The 14,951-nt window shown below is 45.9% G+C and overlaps 1 protein-coding gene across 1 annotated transcript in view; it reads right to left on the bottom strand.

The window, feature by feature from the left end:
• Positions 1–14,951, bottom strand: part of PPWD1 (peptidylprolyl isomerase domain and WD repeat containing 1) — a 399,690-nt gene that overhangs the window by 176,294 nt on the left and 208,445 nt on the right. Inside the window, exon 6 of the mRNA XM_086960692.1 lies at positions 7,164–7,354. Coding sequence (XP_086816818.1) covers positions 7,164–7,354 — 191 coding nt within the window. The remainder of the gene's footprint in view (positions 1–7,163; positions 7,355–14,951) is intronic.

The following is a 14,951-nucleotide window of genomic DNA, read 5'->3' as shown; positions in this document are numbered from 1 at the left end:
ACAACATGGCAGCTGCTCTCTCAGGCCCTTTTCATTGGTTGCATGGGGTGCCTGCTGTCCCATATAGGTATAACTGTCACCTGGCCATTACTTTACCAGCCTGCCAATCATTTCTTTTCCAAGATGACAAAAACAGAATAGAGATATTCAGGGAAATCCGGTATTTTCTTTCTCCCTTGAAATATGAATTGAAATTGCAAATATAAGTGGAAATCACTCTAAAAGTCTTTTAGAACAACAGGGAAAAACCTAGGTTTTTTTGGGGTGGGGGTCTCGCCTACAGACAGCTTTAGCGAGACCCTTCAGCATTTCGTGATTCACAAAAGAATTGTGAATTCAGCTGGGTAGCGCAATGGCCGCAAAATGTACTATTTCGGTTGCAAATAAGGTCTCCAGAAGGCAAGAGGTTAGGATTGGGGCTGTGCACAGCTGCAGAACTTTAAACATGCCTATTTCAAAGTGGAATACTCTGCTAAAACAGTATCCATTGATTTAACGCTGAAAATGAATGATTATGAGTAAAATAAAGTGCCGCAAAAATGCCGCTAAATTTCCATATTTGTGCCGCTAAATTTCCAAATTTGTGCCGCTAAATTTGCACATCTATGTCGCTATATCCTGGGGGGTCTGCCTAATATACCACACTTCACTACCCATGTTTACCACCATGCAGATACTCACCACTTGCATAGCACTGCAGCCACCCACCTAGTGTTCAGAGCTATAAACCGCAAAGGACACCGAGCTATCCCCCCACGAATATCACTGCACCCACTGTGTGGGGAAGGCAAGGGGCAGTCAGCCCCTTGGATTACAGTTCAACCACCCTCCTCACGCACATCGTACCACACTGTGCACTTATGAAGGTGTGCAGCCATGCATCCAGGGCAACAACAGTACACTGCAGGAGCGGGTCAAGGCGCAGCACTCCGTACACAGCACTGCAGCAGAGTATTACACAGTCCGTCAGCACCACGTTTGTGTAGGTTCAGCAAGATGCAGTTCTAGCGTACCCTCTGAAAACGTCTTTCTGCCCTTTCTGTTTCAGATACAGTGCCCATGCACGCTGGCTGGGAGAGGGCACGGGCCTTGTCCGATGGTGTCCTAACACGGACGCATTCTTATCCCATCTTAGAGGCCCTTACTCCATCCAGCTTTGGGTGTGTGTCCGAATAAAGAATAACACAATCCCCGTAAACTATCCACCAAGGTGTCATCTTTAGAAACACAACTAGTCTTCGGAGTAGAAGGAGGGCCTCACTTCCTCTCAATTTTTATTAAGAATATTCGATTTCATTGTGTTTTTCACATTAGTTGTAAATGCCACTTGGCAAACAATTGGCAGTAGTGGAAAGCAGTGACCTATAACCCCAAAAGCGTTGCGCACCTCGTTCAGCTTCTACCCCGCCCCCCAGTGAATGGATTGGAACGGATTTGCACCCCCTAAATAGGGAACCAGGCCCTGCCCAGGAGATGCCCTTTTGGCACGGTGGAAAAATCTGCTGCACCCAGTTCTGTAACCAGTATGCCAGCCACCTGCAGGGCTCCCCAGGGGAGCACCCCGGACCCAGGCTTCGTATGGGGAGTCAGGTGGACTTCCTTCCCTTTGGACGGAGGAGTTCGACCCTCCACAGTGAAAAAGAATCAATCGGTTAAGACGGGATCCCTAGTCTGACAAAGGCCGGCTCCAGATTCTACCTGAGCTCACCCACTCCCAGGATACCGACCTTCAGGAGATCCTGCTGCCGAGGCCGGCTTGCAATTCCAGTAAGTGAGGAACTAAAACTGAAAGTACTTTTAACGCAAGCGTGCTGACAAGGTTCAATAATTGCATTTTTTTTTGTTTTTATTTACAGCGGAAACATATGCCCAGGATGTTCTAGAGCTTTACAAACAATGTATGTTGAAAGGTGTAATGACCAGATTCTCAGACCAGATAGAACCAGCTCACCAGAGCAACACCAACCTGGCCAAAACGTAACCACCTCCCTCCTCAGGACCCATCTATCCAGGCACCTGGGTACCTACCTGAGGATAGGGAACTCGCAATGTACAAGCTCATATCATCAGAAACACCACTAAATCTATAGGGATTACTAGGAATACTCACTGATTACTAAGGACGTCCATGCCCTACACCACACTCATACCTCAGTCTCGCGACCACATGGGTCCAGACTAATCTACCCTGGGGCAGTTCTGATTATTTACCATTACACACTGATCACCATCAGTGCTCACTCGGCACCTCTGCAATCCTGCGTGCCTACACACCGGTCTGCAGCCCTGGTGCTCTCTTCCTCACAACCCGGTCCACAATCTGGCGGACCTACACATCAGGCTTCCACCTGAAGCTCTCTTTAACGCCGCTTTCCCTAGAGGCGATCTCATTACACACCGTATCCCCCCGGTGCTCTCTCAAGCCACAATCTTGTGGGTATACACACTGACCACAATCAGTGCTCTCACTAACGCCGCTACACAACGACGATCACTTTCCTATGAATACCTTCAGCTCTCTCTCTCTCTCTCTATGTTGGGAAGTTTCTCTCACTATTCACTAAAGGTTCGCTACTACAATAATATTATGGGATGGCCGAATCACTTAGTGTACTAATGTTATTCCAGCCCAAGGGCTCCTCTCTCTCCCTAATTATTCAGTGGCTACTTACCGGATCAGGGGCAGCATTTGTTCTGGCTGTAACACCTGACTAGAAGGAACGGTTACCTGTGCTTTAAGAACAATAGACACACACTGTATGCAAGAGTTATTACCTGATTTAAACGCTCTCTATCATAAGAACAACACATGCACACTGGTTCACTAACAACTGGGGTATCTTTATTACAATAACAATAGAAAAGGATTCATACACAGATCTGCGGGGTCTCTGTGACTAACAGGAACTGTAACACACCGCTGAAAGAAAAGGGATTAGACATACAGTATAAGGACAAGGTTATCTGCGGGGTCTCTGTAACTAACAGGAACTGTAACACACCGCTGAAAGAAAAGGGATTAGACATACAATAGCCTAGGGAATAAAGACAAGATTAAGGTGTAAGTGTAAAGCAGACTAGTTTAGACTACCTCACCTATTAGAAGGAATGTTTCTCTCTCTCTCTGGTAGGATCAGGGCTCTCTGTCTCTCCCTCCGTCACCACAGCTTCACGCCTCTGGCTCAACTGCTTCAGCTGACAGCCTCAACTCCTCCATCTGCTTTAATGCATTCTGATAAACTGGCAGCTCCAGCTGATAGTTCCAACTTTGTTCATATGACTGCCTCTCCAGCTTCAGCAATCATCTGCCTTCTTTCTCCATTCCAGAAAACCAATAGAACTGAACTGTACTCTGCAGCTCCAGCAAACATCCTACTCTTCACTCTTCAAGAACCAAACTGACCACTCCTCTCCTGCAATTCGCTAATATGGAATCCTCTCCTCTAGTGGAAAGCTCCAGCCAGTAGCCTCCTCCCACCAGGTCCATGCACCGGGCTCCTTGCTCTAGACGCTCCCACAGTGATCAGCTGCTTGTTTCGCTTAGAGACCTGAGCCCAGGGACACTTCTTGATTAGATTCAGCTCTGGCCGGTTCTCTCCGGTTCGCTTAGGACGAACAACAGCTCAAAACCAAAATATTACCTTTACCCTTCAAGCATCTCAGCTCTGCAGGGATAGAAAGCAAAATGGAGTCTCTCTAGTTCTGGGCCTTGTAGGCCTGAGAAGGATGAAATAACCCTTAGCTCTGTCAGAGTACCTACACAAACCATACCAATGTGTAATATAAAGTCAAGACCACAGGATCCACCCTCTACTATAGGGAGGATAATGAAAGGACACATAATTATGTCAAAGCCAATAGGCAATAGATGGATTAGAGTCAAGAATAAGGGATCTATCATCATATAAAGCAGCTATCCTCTTCTAGGTCTGGAAAAAGGGCTTAAAAGGGCCAACACAAGGTAAGAATACAGATCCTAGATGTGAGCAAGCTTAAAGTCTTCATCACTCCGAAATAGAACCAAAAAACCCGTCAAGACAAAAGGACAAGCATTTTTACACCAGAAAAACGGGAGTAAAGACAACACAGAAACGGGAGGAGGCGGGAGTAAAGACAACACAGACAACAGGAGCGGGGGAAAGAGTAAAGCCAATACGGACAATGGAAGGGAGCGGGAGTAAAGACAAACCAGCTTTAAGTACGGGCACACGGACAGCGGGAGGGGGGGTGCGAGAACGGGCAAACAGACAGCGGGAGGGGGCGGGTTAATGGGCACACGGACAGCGGGAGGGGGGGGGCGGGCACAAGAAGGCTCGAAAAATAAAACAGCACTCACCTGGACATCTTCCGGCGGCAAATGATCAAAACATGGCGTCCCCCCCAAAAAAAACACGCCCACAGCCGCATGACGTAGTGAAAAGCCTAAAATTCGCCGGAACGCCCACGAATCTGCTCGCAGAATGACGAGCAGATCTCTCTTCCAATGGCTAGCCTCCATTTATGGAGCTAGCCAATGGAAAGAGAGGGCGGTACAAAGACAAACAGTGTAAGTCATTAGATTTCGCCTGCGCGAAAGGCTGCTTGAGCAGCTTTCGACAGGCGAAACCTAAAAATGAACAGACTCTGGCGAGTGAGCGGCAAGCACAGCGGGCTCTGGGCCCTAGACAGACCAGTGGAAGAAGTCCTGTGAACACGGTAAACAAAGGGTTAACATTCTTTGGCAAGTCCTTCTTTCACGCGAATAGCTTTGCCTTTTCTGCTGCTGTTATCAGCTGAAGGTATTTTTCATCTTAATTCTTTTTGGCAGTTTTGCCAGCTGTGTCTGCTCTGGGCCTGGTGGGCAGGACCCTCAGGGAAGAAGATGTTATCAGGAGAATAAAAGCCCAAGTTTAGGTTTGCCAACAGAATCCAGTAAGGTAACTCAGTGAGCTGCGTGCCGCAGCAGAGATCTGTAAGTAATTCGTTATTTCGTTGTTTGTTGCCAGATGAGTCCAGCTGTGTTACGATGTTGATGCCACTTATTTAAGAGGAAAGTCACTCTGTGGAATGTATTTCATCAAAGATTAAAAGCGGTTTTATTTGTTTTCTCATAAAACATTTTATACATAGCACAATGGCGTCATAAGGCGCTTTACATACAACGTCACACAAACGCACATAGCAGGACGGGAGAGAATTACAGTCTGAATCCTACTTTATCAACCAAATAAATAACTTTGTTAGCGGGCAAGCGGAGGCATGGAGGTATGAGAAGAGAAAAGGCAGAGGACTCTGCGAGAGTGTGTGGCCTCGTTGGTGGGCTTAAGACACCCAGAAGCCGAACAACTATCGAGTGACTAAGTTGGAGGAGGAGTGCACCTTGAGTGAGCTTCGTGGATACCGCGTGGGCAGAGCTCTGCTTACGTGTATTCCAGGCCCATGCATTCCATTTAACGACGAGTTCGTAGCCCCACCCTTTTCTGAGGTGCGGGACCAGCTTCTTTGGCAGTTTCCGCTGGTGCGAGACCCAAACCTCTGCAGGATTCCTCGTACGAAGGAGGCAGATAACTAAGAGGAGTTTATATAAACAGAAACTACGGAACCTTGCAGGGCTTGTTGCAGGCCCGCCACGCATGAGTGTCCAAGCTGCTCGCCAAGTACAGGGCAAGGCAAGACTTGGGCCTCCTGAGACACAACCAGCAGGGCGCGCCGGATGTCCCTTCTAGGGAGCCAAGGTATCCCTACAGACTGCTCTCCCTTTCTGCAAGTGGCATCATGTCACCGCAGCAACAATGCGTGTGTGCAAGGAGAGTACACTGCAAGCCCAAATAACATGACTCTTTCAGGGAGAAACACACCACAGGCGGAATCCCCCTTTTATGTTCAATTCTATGGATGTATTTAAAATAAAATAAACCTTGACTGGGTTGCAGAATTGAAAGGACAAGAATTTTTACACCAGAAAAACGGAAGTAAAGACAACACAGAAATGGGAGGAGGCGGGAGTAAAGACAACACAGACAACAGGAGCGGGGGAAAGAGTAAAGACAATACGGACAATGGAAGGGAGCTGGAGTAAAGACAAACAAGCATTAAGCACGGGCACACAGACAGCGGGAGGGGGGGGTGCAGGAACGGGCAAACGGACAGCGGGAGGGGGGCGGGTTAACTGGCACACGGACAGCGGGGGGGGGGGGGGGGACGGGCAAACGGACAGCGGGAGGGGGGCGGGAACGGGCACAAGAAGGCTCGAAAAATAAAACAGCACTCACCTGGACATCTTCCGGTGGCAAACGATCAAAACATGGCGTCCAAAAAAACAAAAAAAAAACACGCCCACAGCCGCATGACGTAGCGAAAAGCCTAAAAATCGCCGGAATGCCCACGAATCTGCTCGCAGAATGACGAGCAGATCGCTCTTCCAATGGCTAGCCTCCATTTATGGAGCTAGCCAATGGAAAGAGAGGGCGGAACAAAGCCACACAGTAAGTCATTAGATTTCGCTTGCGCAGCTTTCGACAGGCGAAACCTAAAAATTAAGCATAGGCTGGGTTGCCGAATACACGTTTTTTGCTTACATACCAAAAAATCCCAGGCAAGCATAAAGTGGAATGCAGAAAAAGTGTTTCATGTGAATTCAATTGGAAATCTAGCAGAGATTCAAAGCCTGTCTGCAAGGAAAACTAAGAAAACAATGGAAGATGACTGCAGCAGATTTACAGTCAGGCATGATTTTCAGGAATCACTTGGTGGGGTTTCCATAAATCTGGATTCGTTGCTGCTGTCAGGGAACACAGTCAGGAATTTTGCAGTAACCAAAGTGTATACAGGACATCTGGTTAAAATGTTAAGAGCCATGGGCAGCTGATTAAGACTGCCAAGAGCCGGGAATGTGAACTACACATAAAAAAGAGAAGTCTATGTGGTGTAATATGAAAAGTTGAATGCACTGCATCCCCTCTCCATTCTTACAAGGAAAATAAGCCATTTTTAAGCTTCTGTTTTCTTTTATGGAAACAAGGGTTCATAAAGTTAAGACCATGCATGTTTTCTTTTACTAATCTTCAACATTTAACAAGCTAAGAAAGATTGATCTAGTGAGAATGGCTTGAAATAAAGCAATTGCAGTATTAGCACAAGTCAGTTTACCAATTAAAAAGCGATTAAAAGAGGTGAGATCTTACCTATTTGTTTCTACATTTATGACTTTAATGCCGAGCATCGTTCCATACAGCACAAAATGTCCAGTCTCATCGAAAATGATGTTAATTAACCTAATTGCATCCACTTTCTCCAGTTCACGCTCCACAGCCATACGCCGGCCAAACTCCATATCTGGAAGCTGTTGCCTCATCTGCTGCAGTTCAGTGAACATCTATGGCGAAAAGTCAACATTAGAAGGCTCCTAGGAACACATGCAGCAAGACATGCCACAGGGTGCTACATCATATGCCTCATGGAAAATTAAAAGGCAGTTACTGTTTACTATGAAGCCAGCTTTGCATGGGCAGGGTTGAAGGTAAATCACACATTCCAAAAGACTCGATATCAATCACTAGTAAGTCTGAATCCTCAAATATGCAGAACTTCAAATGGAATAACCTTCTAATGAGGGAATTATAGGGGCTGTGTTATGCCTTGTACACCTTTGCAGTGTTGGACCTGGAGATGGCTAGTATTACACTAGACAAATTATAGGGCCGGATCGGTTTACACTAAAGATAAAGTGTGTAACCACATTAGAGTGTGAAAGACCTCTTTCAAACGAACCTGAAAAAAAATAATCTAAATTAAAGAAAATGTCTTGGTAGTGTCATAGGTACCAAATTACGTAGTTAACTGTTATTTTTTCTAGAAGAGACTTTGTCTCTTGAAAAAAGTATCTCGGGACACCCCAGGCTGGACTGGACATTCAATGTTCATGAGTATTATGATGGAGAACAAAGTAGAACAGAAAATTCAAACACCGAGCTGTTGGGTTCAATCTTGAAATCGACCTGAATACTGAAAACAGCAAAAGGACTAGGGTGGGGCCCGAAGGTTATAATATCGTGAAACGCTCATGTCTTCAGAATGTCCAATCTATATCTATGTCAAAAGCAGGATGCAACTAAACCAGCATAAACAGCTTTTTTAGATGGAGTCTACCAGTCTGGTTGCAAAAGAGCTATTGTTACCTTAACAAGATTGAGATTAAAGCCCATCCATTGCTTACCATTTGTAGGCTTTATTGTGCCTCATTGGTTTACTTCTTCTTTGATGGCTTGCCTTGTCCGTCTTTTGTTTGCCACCCTTGAGTATAGGCTTTTTTTCTTGTGTCCTACCACTGCTCAATTTTAGGGAACTACTTGCCTGACCGCTTCACAGGATTGCATGTGTTTTCCAGCTGTCTCCCCATCAATGTTGCACTCTTTTCTGAGTGCTCGTCTTCCCTCATTCTGCACTCCACATTGCTCTCTCTCACCAGTGTTCTTCTGGTGTCACCCCCCCTAACCCCCCCCCCCACCCCCCCCCCCAGCATTCCGTGTGCTGCTCTTCCTACATGAAACCCGCTCCTCTGACAGACCCCAACAATACATATAACATCTGGTCCATCAGCAGTTTCTTTTTATTTGCCACTTTTTTCCGTTCCAAGTGGTGGCTATCATCTGGGACGCATAAATAATACATTAAAGCAAATAGCGCCTGCATCATTTCGCTGCCACACACATACGTTCTGGCACATGTGGGTATCAATGGAATTAAGTGAATGCCATCACAGTTTTTCTTGACAATGCTGAACAGTGTCCAAGTGCTGCACAGCATCACCAACTCCAACTAGCGAATACGAGTCCCTATGGAGTGGTCTATTGGGCTTGTCAATGCTTGCACTTTAACTAGTCTAGCGCACAAAGTGCATTATTTTAAATGGTGGGATTCAGGCTCTACGATGCCAAGACGTTGCATTGTTCTAGATCACTTCCTCCTGAATGGTAAAAGTCTACATGAAGCGGACCTGGTTCACCTTACCAGTGACATACTGAAAGATCAGCCGATAATGACAAATGTTAACAACAACAAAAAACTTAATGCCATCACAAATTACATCAGACGCTAAAATGTTACTGTTGTTCCATGCCACAACTTCTAGCTCAAGGCCACAACCTTTCTACTGTGAGAAATCATATCAACTGTAAGATACATTTGCACTTGTGTTGTTTCAACAAATAGCAACTCACTGTAAACCAAACCACAGGATGGAAACATGCTAAACTGAAAAATAAGTATAAGGCGGAATAGGAAAAATAACAAGAAATACAGCGTGTAATGCATGATACTTATTGTTTAAAAAACATTAATGGACACTTCGAAGCAAATGTACCGCAATTATCGACAGGGTCGAAAATTGTTTTGTAGATGAGACAATTTTGCGTAGATGTTCAATAGTTTTTGCAGATGTTTGGCACAATCCACTACCTAGTTCTCCAATAGTTAAAGTGGTAATTGCAGAAAACCCTTTATAGGTATGGCTTAGAGAAAGCTTTAGATATAATTAAGTCATGTAATTAAAAAAAAAAAATAAATCATGAATAAAGTACATATTTAGTTATTTTATTTCGAGTTTTATATAGCGCGTAGTTACCCTGGAGCATCCCAGCGCTTATTCCAGAGCAACAAAAAAGGAGGCAGTTAGGCGTGATCAAAGGCATTAGTTGGGGAAGAGGTGCGTTTTAACACCATGCGCGCTAGCGGAATTCCGCTCGCACGCTGGGTTTTGCGGAAACGCACTTTACGTGACGAGCTGGGCTCGTCATCAGCGTGCGAGGAGGCTACGCCATGACGAGCCCAGCTCGTCATCAGCGTCGAAGGGGTTAAGGAGTTTACAGAACCGGAGAAGACAAGTCTCCGAACGTAGACTCAGGGGGAGTGAGTTCCAAAGAGTCGCTATATTCACGGAAAATCTTCTCCCCCCCATTCGGGCTTTTTTGACTTTGGAAGTTCTAAGCAGATGTTTCTGATCTGAACGCAAGGCTCTGTTTGCTTTATAGGGTACAACTAAGTTCTTCAGGATAGGAGGTCCCTTATCCTGAAGAATTTTATGCGCAATGCAGAGGGACTTAAATTTGACCCTTTCACGCACTGGGAGCCAATGCAGCGCCTTCAACGCAGGTTTAGCTGACCGCATCATTGGGGTGTTCCTGAGGAGCCGTGCTGCAGCATTTTGAATCTGCTGGAGTTTATTGAGCGTTGCTTCAGGCGCACCTAGAAAAATAGCATTGCTAGCTATAATCTAGTCTTGATACGATCAACCCCTGAATAAGCAGCTTTCTAGATTGCGGTGGAAGGAGAACAGAACTTTCCGAGCTGCGCGGAGTAGACCGAAACAAACTCCCGCCGTTTTTTTCGACTGGGTCCTGAAAGAGATCTTGCTCCAGCCAGACCCCAAGACTCTTAATCTCCTCCTTTGGATTCGGGAGCTCTCCCAAACATCTGGGCCAGCTGGTCGAAGGAAGTGAGGCTCCTTTATGCCCTAAGAGCATTATTTCGGTCTTTCAGCCATTTAGCTTCAAAGCCGATTGACACATCCAGGTAAAGACTTTGGACATGCAGGAGTGCAGCGTGACCGGACTTTTAGCAAGCTGGGATAGGGCGACCACCAGCTAAGTATCATCAGCGTAGCTCACGATTTTGATACCAAATGGGCTAACCACATCCTCCAAGGGGGCCATATACACATTAAACAATGAGGGGCTTAGGGATGAGCCTTGTGGCACACCACAGTGGAGGGGGGATTGACGCTGATCGTGAGCTGCCCTCCCATACTTGGTAAGTCCGGTCGTTGAGAAATTACTTAAGCCATTTCAGGGCCATTCCTGTTACCCCTGCAACTGACAGCCGTTGAATTAACACTTGATGATTAACAGTGTTGAAAGCCGCACTGAGATCCGGATCACTGCCACTGATCCTCCAGAGTCTAAAATGCTTCTGGCTTCCTCAACGACTGCCAGAAGAGCAGTGTCAGTGCCCTGACCAGGACGAAAGCCTGTTTGCGAATTTCTCAGCAAGCCATTGGACTCAAGAAAGTGTGAAAGATATAAGTTCACCAGTCTTTCCGCGATTTTACTGAGTCCCGGCAGCAGAGAAATAGGCCTGTAATTCGCTAGATCCAATGAGGGCTTTCACAACTGCTCCCTTCCAGCTCGGTGGCATCAGGCCACAAGCAAAGGATGCGTTGATTAAGTCGGTGACATGGTTGGAATTGGTAGCCCCTACCTGTTTCAGGATCCTCATAGGGACCGGATCGCTGGGGGAGCCACTTTTAATAGTGGCCAGCACTTTAAGGACCTCTTCCACTGTTGTTGGTCCAAAGGCTTCCAGGTGTGCAGGGGCTCCAAGTGACTCACTGCTAGCCTCTGCTATCTGGTCAATATGGGGCAGGGCACTTAGAATGTTCTCTATTTTAGCATAAAAATAGTTCGCCAGGTCTTTACATTTCTCTACTGGGTTATCATGGGCTGGGGAAGGCTCGGGAACTCTCAATAGTTCCTTAACCACTAAGAAAGTTTCTCTCGAGGAATTCGAGGAGTTTTGAATTCTTTCCCTTAAAGAATTGTGCTTTAGTGCGACGAAGAGCACATTTGTATGCCCTTATCGCAGAGCGATATTCAATTCTATTGGATTCGCCCCAATCCTTCCTCCATGTGCGCTCCAGCTTCTTGCAGCCCTTCCTAAGGATTCTCAACTCGGGCGTGTACCAAGGAGCAGAGCCTATTCTCTTCTCCCTTTTTGGGACTGCTCTTTTAGGGAGGATAGAGTCAAGTGAGCTGGCAGGGACTGACAGGGACTATAGACGGACGCGAGCCTTCGAGTTTGAGGACCCAATTCTCGACCGACAATCTGGACCAAGCTCTTTCCAGAGTGCGGACACTAGGAGGAGGGGATATAGTCATGGCCTACATTTGCCAAGTAAAAGGAACCAAGAAATGGTCTGACCATGGGAGAGGGTAGGGAGGCATGGCCTTACAAAGGGGCACATTAGAAAAAATTGGGTCAAGCAGATGGCCCTTATTGTGTGTTGCTCCAGAATTGATCAGGCCTAGCTCATAGGCCTTAAGATCACATTGTAGGTCTGTCGCTAACACGTCCGCTGGATCGTTAAAGTGGAGATTAAGGTCTCCCAGCATCATAAAGTTGGTAGCAGTAGATGCCAAAACCGTAACGGTTTCCATTAGGGAGCTGACAAAATTTCCAATGCACCCTGGTGGACGATACACCAGTAGACCGGATACGGAGACCGTGGGTGAAATCTGCAAAGAGAAATGACAGCTCTCACAGTCCAGCACCCCACTATTCTGTGCCCTACATACGAATGAATCCCTATATAGTATGGCGATGCCACCTCCTCGACCTACTGGCCTGTTCTGAGAGTATATTAGAAAGCCAGAGGGAAGGACTCATACAATGTCCACCCCTGTGCTCGAAGTGAGCCACATTTCCGTTAAAAACAGGATATCTAAATTATGATCCTGTATAAGAAAATTAAAATCTCTAAAGAGTGCCTCGGGAGGGATCTGCAATTCAACAAGGCCATTTGCAGGGAACTCTTTCCTATAGGTGGCTGGGGCGAGCAGCATATCTCACAATGAGTAAAAGGCTCTACTCCCCAATGAATATAGTTGCATGTCGTCTTTTTAGCAGGACGTAGTGCTAACAGATCATCGCAGGTGTAAAAGATCTTGGGCCCTAATGATTTGGACATAAATCCTGGCCCTGAGCCCGCCTGGGCCCGACGGGCACAGACGGGCTGGACTCTGGCGCGACTCAGGCGCCATTCCGGCGCACCCGCTGCGCGTTTCCATTACTGGTTTATGTAGCGGTTCGTGAGTCTGCCTGGGACACTGAAGCGCTAACCAAAATGGCGCCCGTGGAGTGTCCCAGCCTCCCCCAAGATGGCTGCGAAATCGGCGGAATGCAGCAACTAAGGACCCGCTCAAACGGCGGTGTAAATACAATTACAGTGCAGGTAAGCGCTAAAGATTTAAAAACAGGGGCTAAGAAATGAGGCTGTAAAATAATGAGAGAACAAACAGGAATATTTAAAAATAAAGTGCAAGCTTTCAGAACTGTTGCGCTATGCGCACGAAGAGCTGCCAAGTGCTAAGGTGATCAGCAAGCACCAAATGTTGTCTAGACTATGTCTAGACATATATACATAGATAAAAGACTTTGGCTATCATCCATTGTTCTTTTCAAGTGCCATTCACATTTTGTTTCTGCCCATATCATCATACCACATAGTGCATTGTGTCATCCTACTTTTGCAATTGGTTCATCTTGATCGATTTTGTTAAGTCATATTTGCATATTTAAACTATTATAGATATAGCTTAGTAGGTACACCCATCCTTAAGTCTCTATCCAAGCCATTTTAAGAGACGTTCACAATACAGGACATTCTAAAATGTGTTCATATGCACACTGCCAAAAAGCATTTACCTTTTATTTTGTTTTGTGCGACTAGGTACAAGGTGCAGCCCTGCCCAAGCATTTAACTGGTGGACTAAATATATTTAATTTGCATATCAACTGGAGTGTTAAAAGGGCCAAACGTGAGCCATCGACAGGCAAATTTTAGAACCATGCTGTGGTAGATTATATGCAGCTAACTCACAATGCTACACAACTTTGAAATGTCAAAAGCACCAGATATAAAGCGATGGATGGATTTCTCAAAGTAGTACGCTGGGAAAATCCTACTGCAACAAAAAACACAGTCTGTATGGCTCATCGACTATTGTACTCCGTCACAAGAACAATACATTTCAATGTCTTGCCCCTTGTCTGGAGAACTCCAGAGCATATAAAACAATTCTTAAATTGCATGTGCATCAAACACATTGCCCAAGAGAATTTATTATTTTCACAAGGGTAGACTCCAGCATGCAGCTTCTCTTTGAAGGGTGTAGAGTTCCAGCATCCAAAAAGTGAAATTCACTAAAGTGTAGAGCTCAACAAATCAGAATTATTCCCACAAGACTCATTGGTCGAGTTCCTAAGTTTGTGAATCTTGGAATTCTGAACTAGGCAGACACCATATGTGCCAATTGGAGAGCTGAGTATACTCACATGGTGAACTAAGTGCAGACAACCAACTAAACATCGACATAGTTGGTTGGGTAGGAGCATGGCATTGAACAGCTCTGGTGCACAAGTCCAAGCATAGAGGCCTGCATGCGACAACAAGCCCTATTTTCGTTGACTCCAAAATGCAAGTCAGCAATCAGTCAACCCCAGTTTTTTTTTTTTTACAACACTGGACCACCAAGGGGAAAGTTGTGTTGGAGAGAAGGAAAACACACTAGATTTATCAGAGCCTTATTTAGAGCCAATTAGTCTGCCATGTTCTAAGCTCTTGGTGAAGCTGTGAGGTAGAAGTATAACACATGCAAGTGCAAACAATTCTGGGATAATAAATATGGCCTTCCCCCGCATGCTGAGTAGATTTAGGAGTTTGTGACCTCATTATTTCTCTCTGGCAGAGTCTCCATTCTACAGACTATGCAGTCCCACTCCAAATATTTGCAACAGGTATCCAGATCCCTCTAGGTAGGATGAGATTGGGAAGGCCGAATGAGGCAGGTGCTAGCTGGTTGTATGACGATCCATCGTAAACAAACTCCTCGCGGCCGTTCGCATCGCGGCCAATACATCGCAATGCCACTTACATCGCCCATTTTATCATCGCACGTCGTTGCGACGCAAATGCGGCCGTGGCCTAGGATCGCGTATCACATCGGCGACATTACATCGCGCGACATGACAACGCGATGTTTCACAGAGTTCCCGTGTTTGAGTAATAACACCTATGTATTATTTAAGTCCCAATTGAGTTTGCGGAGTGTGCACCCTAAATGGTCATTTGTATGAAAGAAAATGTGTTTCCATTTGATGGGCTTTGAGGCTGAGCCCTCTAAAAAGGACACTGAGAAATA

This window comes from Lissotriton vulgaris, chromosome 3_1 (assembly GCF_964263255.1).
Source record: "Lissotriton vulgaris chromosome 3_1, aLisVul1.2, whole genome shotgun sequence".
NCBI lineage: Eukaryota > Metazoa > Chordata > Amphibia > Caudata > Salamandridae > Lissotriton > Lissotriton vulgaris.
Note: the sequence above shows the minus strand (reverse complement) of the source record. Positions and strands in the feature narration are given on the sequence as shown.